Here is a 15,227-nt window from a genome sequence, read left to right as displayed (position 1 = left end):
TTTCTGAATGTGAACATATTTGAAAATTTGCATGAACATCAATTTGATAATTTGCCTAACAATTGTAATCATTTAATAGAACTTGTAAGGGCTGAATGTGAAAAGTATATCGATGTACGAATAAATCATGAAGTCAAATTATTTAATTCGGTAAAATCTACGAAAAGACAAATATTAAATAAATTAATATTATTTAGAGGATAATAAATATATTTAAATTATTTTGTAGTTTTATTTAATATGACACTAAAATATACTATTTTCTGAATTACAAACTTAAAATTGAATATTTGTCATAAGATGCAATATAATAATTAATATGTAATAAAAATATTACTTAATCCGGATCTGCTTAAAGATGCGCGAGATCAGATTGCCTTCCACACTCCACTTCCCCGGATTTTGCATTCACTGGTACCCGTGCATTGGATTAGATACGGCCAGTCTAGGTGGTCTGTGGGTGTAACGTACCGAAGTAGAAACCGCGAGCGTATCACAGCTGCCTCGAATAATTTACGTTTATAAGAGCAGCAATCAGGAGGAACATTCGCTTTGTATCAGTTGAGGGACAAAATTTCGAACAGCTTTTGTAATAAGATACCTATGTGCTACTTTTTTCTATAAATTTCATGTCTGTAATAGTGATCAAGTACCGCATCAATGGCGGCGCGTGAACATTGATTGAATGTGTTCTGCTTAGGGTTGTTACATTTGTTGAATTGAATTCTGGGATATTAAGTGCCCGGAGAGCCGCTAAATGGCGCCGCAGGCGACAAATTTTAAAATTTTCAAGGTCACGCGTTTTCCTGGCACTTCTGAATTTCAAGGAACAATCCATTTATACAAAAATACAGATTTTCATAAGAACGATTGAAATTGATAGGTACCTTTTTGAAATATCTATTCACGAATTACCTACTGTCGGTATAAATAAATTGGAATAAACTAAATATATTTTATTAAATTATTGAATATTGTTTATAAACAAAAAAATCGTTTGAGAAATTTACTAACGATTCAACGAATTTCAATCTTCCTCTCCGTGCTATGATTTTTTCTTTATCTTATATATATATATAGACCTATCATTTGCACATGCGAGGCCTGTAATTACATATAACTCATACAAACGAGGCCCGTTTTGCACAAGCGAGGCCCGAAATTGTGCCTTGCATGTAAAATGCGTGTATGTACAGTTATTTTCCTTTCCCTACCCACCCTGTAGCAAACTGTCAATTTTCGTATTGGGCTCACAAGTGATGTGCATATCACGTCTTATACAGTTTTTAGTTCATTCAATATTAGGTAGGGGTCGCCTCAGTAGTCCTGTATATAATTGGGAGTAACAAATGCGAGGCCCCCATACATACGTTACATTTACAAAGCAATTGCAAACTCCGAGGCCCTTAAACATGGAAACAGTGCTAATTTATTAAAGCATAGGCTAGGTGTCTTTTCCAAGCGTTTTAATAATTTTCTATATGTAATAAGTGTATGCTATAGAACACTCTTCCTGCATTAAAAATTGTCGAAAATTCAGTGCAAGAAATCGTGTTGCTTATAAATAGCTTGAAGTTCATTTTGAATGCGTTTTCTTAAAGGCAACACACTTTGAATGCTGAATTTTGAGATTGTTTTTAATACACGAAATATATTTATTAAACTATTTCCAGAACAAAACAGAACAGGATAGAAATAATTTTCGACGTCGTTTTGGCTGTCAAGCCCAGTGCAATTTTCGCTGAAGTTTATTTTTATTGGGCTAAATTTTCAAAAACTTAATATTTTGTTGCTTCTTATAATGTGTCATTATTATATCTTTTTTCAATTAATAAATTGAGTATAAAAAAAATTGTGAAGATTTTAAAAATAGGATAAGTAGACCGATCAAAATAACTCATTTAGAGGGAAAAAAAAGAAAATTGTTACCTGGATTTATAAGTGGAAATAGTAAAGGGGCTTATAAACGAAAAAAAATAAATGCGTGAGCAGGGGCGGCGGAGGGTTGATTTGGGGGGTGGAAAAATTGTATCATCGGGATTTCTAGCGAAAGTTGATGTCAGACAAAAAAGTATCAAGTATAAAAGTTGTAGATCATGCAAAAATCTACAACTTTTGTGGAGGTCATTTTTTAACATAACCTCAAAATTTCCAAGAAAAATGCGAAAAACAGTTTTTTTTCTGATTTTCCTTTTTTTATTTCTCATATCCGCAAAAATAATTTAATTTTCACGAAACTTGGTGAAAGTGTACCTTTTTCTGTCTTAAATAACCTAAAATTTTTTCCGAGATATTCATTTTTTTCGGACTAAAACACTTTTTTTTCAAAGAAAAATTCTACTTAAAAAAATCGTCGTAAAGAGTTCTGCCGGTAATCATGTTCTTCGTTTTGACATATACTTTTTGGTGAAATAAAAAAAATTATAATCACAGTTTAAAAACATGCTCAAAAATGTAAAAAAAATGACTTGCAGCAATGAATTTTTCAGTAATTCTTGATAATTTATTTAAATTAAAAAAAAAATCCAAAAACTGATTACATCATTCAACTGTACGGAAAAAAATACAAAAAAAAATGACTCNTATTTAAATTAAAAAAAAAATCAAAAACTGATTACATCATTCAACTGTACGGAAAAAAATACAAAAAAAAAACTATTTTTGTACAGTAATGCTATAAACATAAGTCGAATAGTGAATAAATAAAATAAATAATAATTTTTTTTCCCTAGGATCAATTAGTGTACTTATTTTGTTTAAAGTTTGATGTATTCATAGATATACAGTGTGTCCAAGATAAGGATGGGATAGGCATTAGTATCTAGGAAACGGTAAGAGAAATGGGGTAGTTCAGATTAGAAAAAAGTTGTGTTTTTTTATACCTAACAACATGCTGTTTAGAAAGTTTTAAAATGCCGGGTAGTTTCGGAGATATCCGGAAAAACCCGAAATTTTGCAAAATTGTTTAATTTTTTCTGGCTTTATTTGAAAACGAATTTCAAAATAAATTACATATTTACAATGCCACTTTTTTCGTTCTATACAATGGCGTCAACATTTTTGCAATCCGACGTTTCGTCTTCGAGGGGCCATAGTCGGGTTATTTTTTTTAAATACGTCGCTGCTATTTTTATGACAAAATCTAAAGTCATTTTTAATTCTGAATTAGAGGATATTACTATTGCAATCGCTTAAAAAGTTTTTAGCTTGTTTTAGCTGTAATTTAAAATTTTTCCTGGATACGGCTCTGAACGCTTTCAAAATATCTATGTTGCAGCCACAAAAGCCCATGTAAAAGTGTACTGGGTCACGTGCCTAATTAGCCAATAAAAACAAAGGACGCATCTAATCGTTCGCTGTGCACACATTTTGTATATGAGGTTGCATATACATATTAAGGAGCGTAGTCCGCGTCGTAATAAATAATAATATAAGCTCCTAGATTTATTTTAGCGCGAGTACATTTGAATTCTTTAAATATTTTGTTATTTAATATGATTAAATACATAAAATTTTATGTGTTCTGCAGCTCCGCAGTAAAACCGCCGCTGTTTCTAACCCTTTGAGGAATAAGTTATATTATATTTTTTTTTTTGGTATGTTATCAATCAACCTAGATTTATGTATTTGGTAGAATAAAATACAAGACTATGGCACATTGTTTTTCACTAACAATTAATTGTTACTTGATCGTGGAATTAGCCCCCTCCTAGGTGGATGTGGATTTAATTTGTATATATTTCTTGACTCTCAAAATATTATTTCAAAATGTTGTCTCAAAATATTTACAAATTGTTGCTTTTCATTATAAAGCTTACTATTTCACCATATTTTAGGGGATATTTTGGCGTTTTATTAAAAATGGTAAATCGGTTTTTGAGCTGCGGATACGGGTTCAACGTAAAAAAATACGCAAGATCTAGTACTCATGTCTCTGGCACAGTACTCTCTTTTTTTGTGAGGCAGTGTTATTATGAATAAAAACATACTTATTTTGAAATAAAAAATGACGTATTTGAAATATTAGGAAGACTCATTGCAAACAACTCCGAAATACGTAAACTTATACGAAACTCCATTTCCACACTTTTAACAAAAAAAGATCTACATAATCTAATGAAAGATTACACAGCCCCACAAGAAAAAGTGTCAGGTCCGAAAGACAAGACTGTGGTATCTATACGTTTTTGGGGTCACTGAATCAGAATTCGGTGTAAATTTGAACCCGATTAGCCCTGGGTTAAGGTCAGTTCAAGATCAAGTGTACAAAATCAATTACCAACAAAGTAAACCTACATATCTACGAGTATGTTTTTGGGGTCGCTGAATCCGAATCTGGTGTCCGTTTGACCCGATCAGATCCGGGTTAAGGTCAGTTCAAGGTCAAATGTAGAGAATCAATTGCCAGCAAAGTAAACATATATATTCATACTGTCATAGTCAGCGTCGCTTTCGGTGCGGTGGGCGGAGCCTAGCTCTACCGCACCGAAGTGTATAAAAGTGCGCGCAGCCAAGCCGCACTAGCTCATTCGTGTCGCAGCCTCACTAGCGTACGGAGCTCCTCAGACAAGCGACGGTATCGCTTTTTCTGTAGTACCAAATTTACAAAAAGAATTTGTTTCATTTCTATTGGTATAGAAAGCGGGTCTGGGACCTGCAGGTATTATTTTTATAAAGTAAAATTCGAGGTAGTCATTCTGCTGGATAGTAGAATCTGGGTCTGGGACCTGGTGGTAATTCCTTAAAGAATTCACAAAAAGAAAATAATAAGGGAAAAAGAGAGATCCCCAAGTAAAAAAAAGAAAAAAAAATAATGGCAAAAAGATTAACGCAGGAGAAAAAGAACCAGATCTCCTTGGAAAAAGAACGTTCCTAAACCTAGTTTTGAAAAGAGGCCATAGGTCCGTCACCCGGAGGTATACTAGTATACCTCCAACTTTAAAAAGAATTTCGAAAGGTAGAGAAGGTTTAAAAAGAATTCCAACGATTAGCGAACAATCAGCGACTTGCGTCTGGCTTATCACCATGAAACCGGTATTTAGGTCGTACGCCGTCGGCGGTTACCACGACGCTTGGGACAGAGTCGACCGCGGGGCTAGCAGGGCAAACGAAACCGCGATGGGGATCGTCTTCGACGGCCCCCAACTACGACGTAGGGTCGCGGTGACGTCACAATACGTTTTTGGGGTCGCTGAATCCGAATCTGGAGTGCATATGACCCGATCAGGTGTGCTCAGCAGTCTCAAGTTTTAAAATCAAAACAATCAAGTTAAGCATTTATGGGTATTAAAATTTGGGTAACAGATAAGATTTAAAAAAGGAAGCTTTAACCTTGAGCCCGTGACTCTCGAGTTAATTGTTTTGACATGACAAAATTCTAGTATGAATAATATATAAATAATGAATACCCATTGTTTCATGTTCATGAGTTCCAATTTGATGTGCAGAGGTGGAATAAGGATTTTTGATAAATCAACAAGTGGCTCATGTTTTATATTCTAAAACCTAGCATCGAAGGCTTCTCTAGGAGGCCAGACGCTTTTCACGTAATGGTTTCGATCTCGACTATCCCATTCCCAGAACAAGGAGTTTTTGTGAATCTCGATTGTTGGTCCAGTATTATTGTGACGATTTTCAGAAATTTGACATTTATGTTGTTCGTATTTGATCCTATGTAAGATTATACTAAGATTAAAGTACTCTTTTTTCAATGTCACCGAATGTGCTACAGATATGGCTGCATAAACATTTGTATTATACCGTAGCTTTCATGCTTCTCTTGAACAACCTCCACTCGTTAGGTTTATAACATCAATGTTTGAAGTGAATCATCAATCCAACGATATCATTGGAGTAAACTAAGGAAAATTCTTCATCGTTAGAGAAATTGTATACGAAATTCCTTATTTCTGTTCCGAGAGTAAGAAGCTTTCACTCCTGCGCCTTGCTTAGTATTTTTATTTTAGTATTAACCATGATGTTAGGAACTCTGCTCCATCCTTTGCCCAAATCTCGAACAAGATCAATTGCTTTTTCTTGGGATATGATTCCTGTTTTTTTCACAACCTGGTATGGAATATGTTCCTCGTCACTAGCACTATCAGCGATAGTTTTAATTGCCACCCAGATTTTCTTCGTAATATATTGATGAAACATTTCTCTGCTCAAACCCAATCAAATTCTTCACTTTGGGGTTCAAAACCAAACAAATTTTTATAAGCATCTTTCATATGTTGATTAATCTTTTTTCTATTAAGTATTTAGCAGACCTAATCAGGTCAAACGGATACCAGAATCGGATTGGTTGACCCCAAAAACGTATAGATATGTAGGTTTACTTTGTTGTCAATAGATTCTCTACATTTGACTTTGAATTGACCTCAATCCAGATCTGATCGAGTCAAACGGACACCGGATTCGGATTCGGTGACCTCAGAAACGTATAGATATGTAGCTTTAGTTTGTTGGCAATTGATTTTCTACATTAGACCTTTAACTCATCTCAAGCCAGAGCTAATCATATCAAACGGACACCGGATTCGGATTTAGTGACCCCAAAAACATATAGATATCATGGTCTTGTCTTTCGGACCTGCCACTTTTTTGTGGGCCTGTGTGTTATTTATATTTTTCGTGTCCTTGTTTGATTAATGAGTAACACAAATAAATAAAATCAGTGCTTTAATTGGATCTTTATCGAAAATTTGTTTTACAGGGAATGCGGTTGTGGTGAAGGTGACAGTGGTTGTTCAATATGTGGTTGTTGCAGAATCTGTGCTCATGAAGTCGTAGATAACTCGGATTTTGCAAATTTAAGCGAAATGATAAAATTTAATCTAACTAACGATAAAATTTCGGTACCACAAAAATGCAAAGTACAAGAACAGGTAACGTTATTTTGTATGAAGCTAATTAAAAAAAATTAAACAAATCGAATAAAATCTTATCAAATGAAGTCAAACTGTTATTTGATAACCATAAATTTAAGTACTTTTGCATAAAAGAAATCTGTAGAATTTATTTGAATCAGATTAATACCTGTAAAAATACAAGAGCTAATAAAACAATATACAATTTTTAAAATGTTTGTATTCACATTTTTTTCATTTTTATGGCCATATTTAATACCATCTATGTACAGTATGTCCACGGTTACAGTAGAAAAGAGGGAAAATATTTTTATTTTTAATTTTCCCAGGAAAAGGCATTTTTAATTAAAATTTTTGCTTGTCTTTAAGAGGGAGAACTTTCACTTTGCATATACAGGGTGAAAATCGGTAAATATAAAAATAATTTTTGTTCATTTTACGAGAAAAATGCATTCTTGATTAAAATGTTTATTTGTCTTTAAAATGCGGTCGGCATGGAAAATTTTCATCTTGCATGTACAGGGTGATCAGAAAATCGGTAATTATAAAAATCGTTCAAGAATAAATTGCCTTTTGCTCATCATTCAAATATAATTGTCATGAAGAACTTTATTTACTAATTTTGCCAAAACATTGTATTAAATATTTTTTTTGCTGCGACGTAAGCATATTAAGAATAACTGTCAAAAGCGCTATCACTTTTCGCTTTGACGGTTGTCGTCAAACTTTTTTATTCTCCATACCAACCACATTTTAAAGACAAAAAATCAAAAACGCCTTTTTCTCGCAAAATGAACAATAAAAATGTTTACACAAATTGAAATTATAATATAAATTTCGATTCTAGGCAACTTTCCTTAATAATGTATTTCTGTATTGTTAAAAACAAAGACAGTTTATTTTTGAACGATTTTTATATTTACTGATTTTCTGATCACCCTGTATATACAAAGTGAAAATTGTCTATGCCACCGGCAATTTAAAAACAATCAAATATTTTTATCAGGAATGCCTTTTTCTCGTAAAATGAAAAATAAATATATTTTCCCTCTTTTCAACTCTAACAGGCTGTATATTTATAACTTTGATATTTTTACGTCTTTCTCTATTTGGGAATTGTTTGTTATCTATAAAAGAAATTAAAACTGGATATAATGAACTTTTACACATAATAAAGTTACAAATTTGGAAATAACAGAAGCTGGCAAGTTGTTTTAAATGTTGTAATTTACCTTGATGAATGAGTTTAAAATATATGAATATATCTCGTACAACATGTATTGATTTGGGCTAATTCACATATATCCGAAATCGCTTCGTTTGGCCTCTAGATGGCCTCAAAGTTCGTGAAATTGTTTTGTTACGAAAATAACTTTAATATGTATTAATCGATTTTGATTATTTTTGGGGTGTGGACCTTTGCTTTCAATTTACAAATTTTGGTGTTTTTTAAAATTTACAACTTCTACAAAATTGATGTATAGTGATAATATAAATTCATAACTTCTCTTTTGGACAATAATGACAATTGTTTTTTATTTGATAGGTGATACCATTTAGAAATTTTTGTACCTCTTATAGAATTTTGATTATATGAACGGTTTGGGTACAAAAAAATATTTTTTAAATGTCTACATTATCTTACCATCCATATTACAATATTTAACAAAGTGCTAGTAGGCTCTGATTTTGTAGGTTGACTGTAATTTCATTTTGATCTTTAAGTCATTGTACCTGCTAATTCTTGTTCACTACGATAAGATATGTTACACACATATTTCATTTTTCGATATGGATACACAACACACATACGACGAATTAGAGTTATTTATTTACAACGTGCCTAATTTTATTGAAATAATTCGTAAAAACGATTAAATACAATAAAAATTACTGGAAATAAAAGTAACAAAGTTGATGTTATTTTTAGTACAACTTATTAACTAAAAACTGTTCAAAATTACCACTGTTGCTTCTACAGGTGAAGAAAGTTAAAGGACACCCTTTGCAGTTCTTAAGGGTTATTTTTTAAAACATTTATGGCATTTTGGATGTGCCTCCACAACTCTTCTTCGGTGTTAGATGTGGAAGCATGTACTGTTGTTTTCAGAATGTCGCAAAGATAATAGTTGCAAGGTGTTAAGTTTGGTGAACGTACGGGCCAGTTAACAGGAACATTATTCCCTCTACTGATCCATCGACGAGGGAATTTTTGTTCATTGTAACTATTTATTATTCCGCTTCTAGTAAAATAGAATCATTACGAATTGGCAGGTACAATCATTTAAAGATCAAAATGAAATTACGGCCAACTTACAAAATCAGAGCCTACCAGCGCTTTGTTAAGTATTGTAATATGGGTGGCAAAATAATGTAGACATTTAAAACATATATATTAAACACCCCCAAAATAATCAAAATCGAATACTAAGTATTCGAGTTATTTACAATATTCAAAAAATTTTCACGAACTTTGAGGCCAAACGAAGCGATTTCGGAAATAGGTGAATTGGCGTAAATCTGCTTATTTTGAGTCCACGAATCTGTGGTCTTCCGTTGTATACGTTATTCTGGGACACCCTGTATAAAACACACATTTTTTTTAGAAAAAAGTATATTTTGAAAGGACACTGTCAGAAGCGTTGACAATATATGATTAATGGGATTTGCTTTTTGCCTAATATTTGTCCTATTTTCAAAATTTCATTATTAAAAATATTTATTTTATTATTATCTCGTATTTTTACTTTATTATAAAGGTTAAGCTAATTCAAATAAATAAAAAAAAAATATTTTCTAAATAGTCCTATCTATATGCAAAATATATAAAACCTCATATATGTGAATCCTAACTGCTGATATTGTAGGAACCATCTACCCATGGTTTAATTGTTTCCAGCAATATCAGCAGTTAGGAATCACATCTATGAGGTTGGATATCTCTTGCAATTCTGCATACGCAGATATTTGGTATCGACGAAAATTTATTGTTTGACTTGCACTTGATAGGATTTTTAGAGAAAAATAGTACCCTTATTTAATAAAACTTGTTGGTTGTGTTGTTTACTTAAATTATATGTTAATTAAAATTTGTAGTATTAGAATGTACATTATTTTTAATTTCATAATATCTAGTGAATTATTGCTACACTTTTCAGATACAATGGCGATTGGATGCAAAAAAGTGCAAATCAAAGAAGTCAGTCCAGCTTAGTAAACAACCGATGAAATCAAAATTCCCCAGGTCAACTAGTAATTCAGCCAGCACTACAACCAAAATAGATAGTGTTAAACAAAGTAGCACCGTGGGAATAGGTACGTTAATTAATCTACAATACTAATCATAATGATTTTATATTACTTTTGTAATTAAAATTTATGCGTGTAGAGAGGTTTGAGGTAACAATCATGATTCGAAATACAAAATAAAGCAATTATTAAGGCGGTTTCCACTAGGAATAAATGGCAGTAATTGTCTTTAAAAATGAGAATTTTAAGTTTAGTGTGATATTTAAACGTGATATTCGAAATATAAAAAGTTTCAAATGATTTTAATTTAAACTTAAGTCTTCTGCTGCTGAAAACAGTATATCGCTATCATTCAAAATTACCCTATCGACTACCCAATGTCCGTAAAACTCTGTACTCTACCATATCGCTGTTCATTGTTTCAATTAAAAGCCACTTCTTCAACTACCCTTGAAACTGCTAAATTCTACAGTGTGACCCATTTGAAACCCGGTCACCCACATCAAATTATTATTTAAAGAGCGATTTTGAACAACTTTCTTTTTGGATCGTAGAGCGGAGTGTACTTTAGGACCAAGTGTCATCCTTTTTATACAAAAACCAAAGCCTACTAGATCATTTTTGGGGGATAAAAATTGAATTAGCGATTTTTTTGAAAAAATCTGAGTACGCCAGTGAATTAAGCGCCTTGAAATGGGCCTACATCAAATATCATAAAAAAATATTGAATATTAATTATCTTACGATCAAATTGTCAATCGTGCTGATCTTATGGATTTATGTCTTCATCAGTAACCCATGAAACAAAAAGTGAAATACGACATTATTAGAAAAGGTTTAAAATATTATAACAGCCTCGTCTATCAAATCTATGGCAGTATAAGTAAAAAGTAAAATCAAAAAGTGACGCGCTTTAGGTATGGAACAGTTAAGTGTAAGGGAAGTGTAATTTGAAATTGTAGGTCTTGTTCGTGATAAGGTTCTTTCCTCAAGACAAGCGGCATAATAATAGGCATCCTGATAGGCTTGCAACGCACAACGCATTAATAACGTTTTTAACGAAAAAGGTGCAGTATCAAGTCATATATACAATAAAAAATATACCTCGGAGAATTCGAATTCTCTGCCATTAGGCAGAATTCTACTTGACGCCGCTCGATTTGACATAGCGAAACAGTTCAACATTCAACGCGTTGATGCTTAGGGACCCGGCGAATAACATATCAGTCAGAAGCACCATAAGGACCGCACATAACTCAAGAAGCTGAACACACCTGGAGTGTAGACATATATAGAACATATAGAACCATACCTGATAACAAAGAAGAAGAATAGATTTATCATCATCGCCGTCAACATATTCGCCAAGTGGATAGAAGCACAGGCAGTAGAAAAAGCGAAGCAGAAAAGCTTCTGAATATCTGAATGACATACCATAATTACAAGATGGGGATACCCCTGGATGATAAGTTTATTTTTTTTATTTTAAGTTTTATCATACAAACAACGGGGCAAATGTTTTGAAAATGAAAATTCACATATTGTTCAGTACCAGCCATCGAACCCTGTAGAGCGTCGTGTGTAGGAATTCAACAACGTACTGAGGACAAGGAAAAATGCTGAGAGAGTGTGAAACAAGTATATCAACGAGATGTTATGATTTACTATTCGCAACCTAACGAACGCCGCTACCGGAAATCGCCCAGCGTACTAACTTTAAAAGATGTAATGAAGATTAATATAAACATTTTTTAAAAGGTTAGGGATTTTGTAAAATGAACAAATTATTGATAAATACTTTATGAAACTAATGTTGAACTATTTCTCTTTTTTTAACACTTGAATTTTTTCTAATTATATTGAAAAGCTTAAAATGGTTCTTTTCGTTCAACGTATAATTCAATATGACACCGATAAGAAATATAAAGTTACAAAATAGAAACAGAAACGCAAAGTAGAAATAAAAATTCGACAGTGAATTTCTTTGCAAAATTAAAATATTGCTAATTTGAAAAAAGTATTTACTTGAACTAATAATCTCTTATTTTCCTAAATATAATATAAGCACCTGTTTATCTTAATATAGTTATATAACACATTATAATTATGGAAAAGTTCAATGAAATTTTTTACTATTTATTTCAGACATATTTATTATCATGTGTATTATTTAATTTTAGCCAAAGATCAATCTGGTTCTGATGTGGAGAGAGATGCTACGAAAATAACTTGCTTGCCACCCGCAAAAATTTCTTTACCATCTGACAGTCCAGTTGTACAAATAGCTTGTGGTTTACATCACAGTATGGTTCTATTGCGGAACGGTCAGGTAAATTCTTTTTATCGGATAAATTTCTCTTTTTATTAAATCCAAGGGCTTGCAAGTAAGTCCGGTCCTGTAATTCATGTTCAACATAATAATACCACATATGATAAAACAACCAGAATTATATCACGTTGTCGGCACCTTTGATCACTGATGTCTTTTGTCAGGGACCTTGAATGACGTAAATCCCCCACTTTTGGTATACAAAGTCAGGATTGCATTCAGTGAAATTTTATTGCGCTAAATAGGGATGTACTAACAAAAAAGCCAGGAATTTATGTGCAGCAGAAAATGAGGTTAATCATGCAAAAGACTCGGTTATTTACATAAAAAAGTTTTTTAAAAGCAAATTTTAGTTTTATTTTATTTTTAAGTTAAACCAGTCTATTAATGAAATTATTCAATGTTAAAAATATTTATAGTTAAGATCAAACTACTGAATAATTACATATTCAATATTTATTAACATAAATTTATAAGTAAGTACAAGGCAAAAAACGAAAAATGAAAAGAATTGCGTAAACAAACATTTATTGTATAATATACAAATATATCTATCAGAACACAAATATATATAAGTTATATAGGGTTAACTACCTGTAGAGTTAAGGAAATGGGAGCATCGACATTGCTAACATGAGCTGGACAGCCTAGGAATGCCGTGTCATCAATTTTGGACAAGTGGACGGCAATAGCCGTTTAAATCAGTCTGCTTTAGAATCTGACACTGTAATTATCATTCAACAATAAAATTTAATTTTAAAAATTATTTTTTAAAAAAGACCGAAACAGTAATCGGAAATTTAAGTTATATATATAAAGGGTGTCCCGCTCATGTTTCAAAAATACTTGTGTGCAAGTTTGTAACGATTTATTTTTGCTTCTCGACATAAGATAACATTTAACAATAATAAGTAGATATAAAACAGTTTATTATTAATGTATGTATTTGCTCGGTATTGGATAGCTCTGCATAACTGGCCGGTGAAATCTACTACATCCTGTAAATAATATAATACGTCAAATTAGTTTATTGATAGGATAGATAACTTGCCTGTAAATTTCTGGGTTCCCTCTAGGTCTATTAACCCATTCCACATCTTGAGCGCCGGAGACACAATCAATAATGTTAATTGTATGCTTGGTTAAATACTCATACTCCACAGAACACGACAACTGTTTACAGCAGCGTCCGATTGTACACCCATCGTATCGGAGTAGCTCCGCTTAGGTTAGCTGATGGTTTCCTCTGGTCTAGCGTATTGTGTTGGCAGCACTAGGAGTTCTGTGACGATTCCGACCAATCGTGGGAGAGTATTGATTTTCCATTTTTCTAACTTCGTGTCATACTTGGTCTTCCGGTCAGACATCTTGTGGCTTCCAAAAATTTCACGTGTGGTGTGGTGGTCTGCGAATATTTATAGAATTTTTCAGTAATCATCCTTCGNTTAGCTGATGGTTTCCTCTGGTCTAGCGTATTGTGTTGGCAGCACTAGGAGTTCTGTGACGATTCCGACCAATCGTGGGAGAGTATTGATTTTCCATTTTTCTAACTTCGTGTCATACTTGGTCTTCCGGTCAGACATCTTGTGGCTTCCAAAAATTTCACGTGTGGTGTGGTGGTCTGCGAATATTTATAGAATTTGTCAGTAATCATCCTTCGGGGATTTATGTATTCGTGGATATTTCCATATTCTTCGATTCATTTGTGGTGTTTTGTGCCGTGAGCGGTGGTAATTTTGTGAGAAAGAAGAGAAAATTAGCTGCGTTGCAGGATTTGAAAGCACACCACTTGTTGCTGTTTGGAACCGATTCTTGGATTTTATCGTTAGTTTATAACGGACTTTATTGCTGGATTATAGTATAGGATTATTAAGACACCCTCTTCGAATTGAGGTAATTTTGCATGAGTTTATTTTAGATATAAGGGGGGGGGGGGGGATTTTATGTGTTTAATAGTCTATAGCTCTGGGGTGTATTTTAGGGTGTTCTTGCCAGGCTACGTATTGTCTTGGAAATATTGGGTAGTCAGCCAGTACGTTGAAGCACACGATCGGGGGTAATCTGGATAGAGAGAGAGAAAGCAGCCGTTCACTTCACCATTACAGTAACAGCATCAGCTCACTCCTTCTGCAGTGCATGAAACGTCCCACCTCTGGACAGAGAGCTGTTCGTCCTGCTGCTGTAGGTCGCCCTTTTGTTGGCATCTGGTCCAGGCGAGGCGTCCCGTCGTAGCACAGAAACTGTGTATTCCTGGTTGCGGAGATTTCGCCTCCTTTCGTTGGCCTTTCACTTGGTACGGGGCTTCCCTTTTGCTGAATGGACAGCGGTGCGTCCGGTCGCTGAGATCTTCGCCTCCTTCGCTGGGTTTGGTTCTACACGAGGCGTCACATCGTGGAGCAGGGAGATATACACCCTGTGGTGGCTTCTGCACCCTTGGTAGTCTTCGAGATTACAAGGTGCCCCAATGCGTGACGGAGAAAGAAGGAAGCCTTGGATCCTTCCAGCGGCGGTGTACCTTCCAGATACTTTCCTCTTCCCACGTTCGACAGCAAGGACAGTACGAGCCGTCTATCTGCCTGGTAACGGTTGAGGTTTTTGTGTACTCCGGAGGGAGAGATCTGGTATTGTAGCGTATTTTAATTCTGTTTATTTTTAGTCATTGTTAACGTAAAGCGTTGGACCCATAAGTGGCCAGGCTGTTTCATATTTGTTTGTTGAATATAAGGGGGGGGTTAAGATAATAGTAATAATATAATTGGACATATTTAAAAATTAAAAAA

The 15,227-nt window shown here is 33.6% G+C and overlaps 1 protein-coding gene across 1 annotated transcript in view; it reads left to right on the top strand.

Moving 5' to 3' along the window:
• Positions 1 to 12,605, top strand: part of LOC108911167 (E3 ubiquitin-protein ligase MYCBP2-like) — a 45,591-nt gene extending 32,986 nt beyond the window's left edge. The window contains exons 10-12 of the mRNA XM_018716026.1: positions 6,716 to 6,887; positions 10,028 to 10,184; positions 12,299 to 12,605. Of these exons, the coding sequence (XP_018571542.1) occupies positions 6,716 to 6,887; positions 10,028 to 10,184; positions 12,299 to 12,486 (517 nt within the window). The 3' untranslated portion in view covers positions 12,487 to 12,605. The remainder of the gene's footprint in view (positions 1 to 6,715; positions 6,888 to 10,027; positions 10,185 to 12,298) is intronic.
• Positions 12,606 to 15,227: the final 2,622 nt, after the last annotated feature.

This window comes from Anoplophora glabripennis, unplaced genomic scaffold (genome assembly GCF_000390285.2).
Source record: "Anoplophora glabripennis isolate ALB-LARVAE unplaced genomic scaffold, Agla_2.0 scaffold831, whole genome shotgun sequence".
In the NCBI taxonomy this organism is placed as follows: Eukaryota; Metazoa; Arthropoda; class Insecta; order Coleoptera; family Cerambycidae; genus Anoplophora; species Anoplophora glabripennis.
Note: the sequence above shows the minus strand (reverse complement) of the source record. Positions and strands in the feature narration are given on the sequence as shown.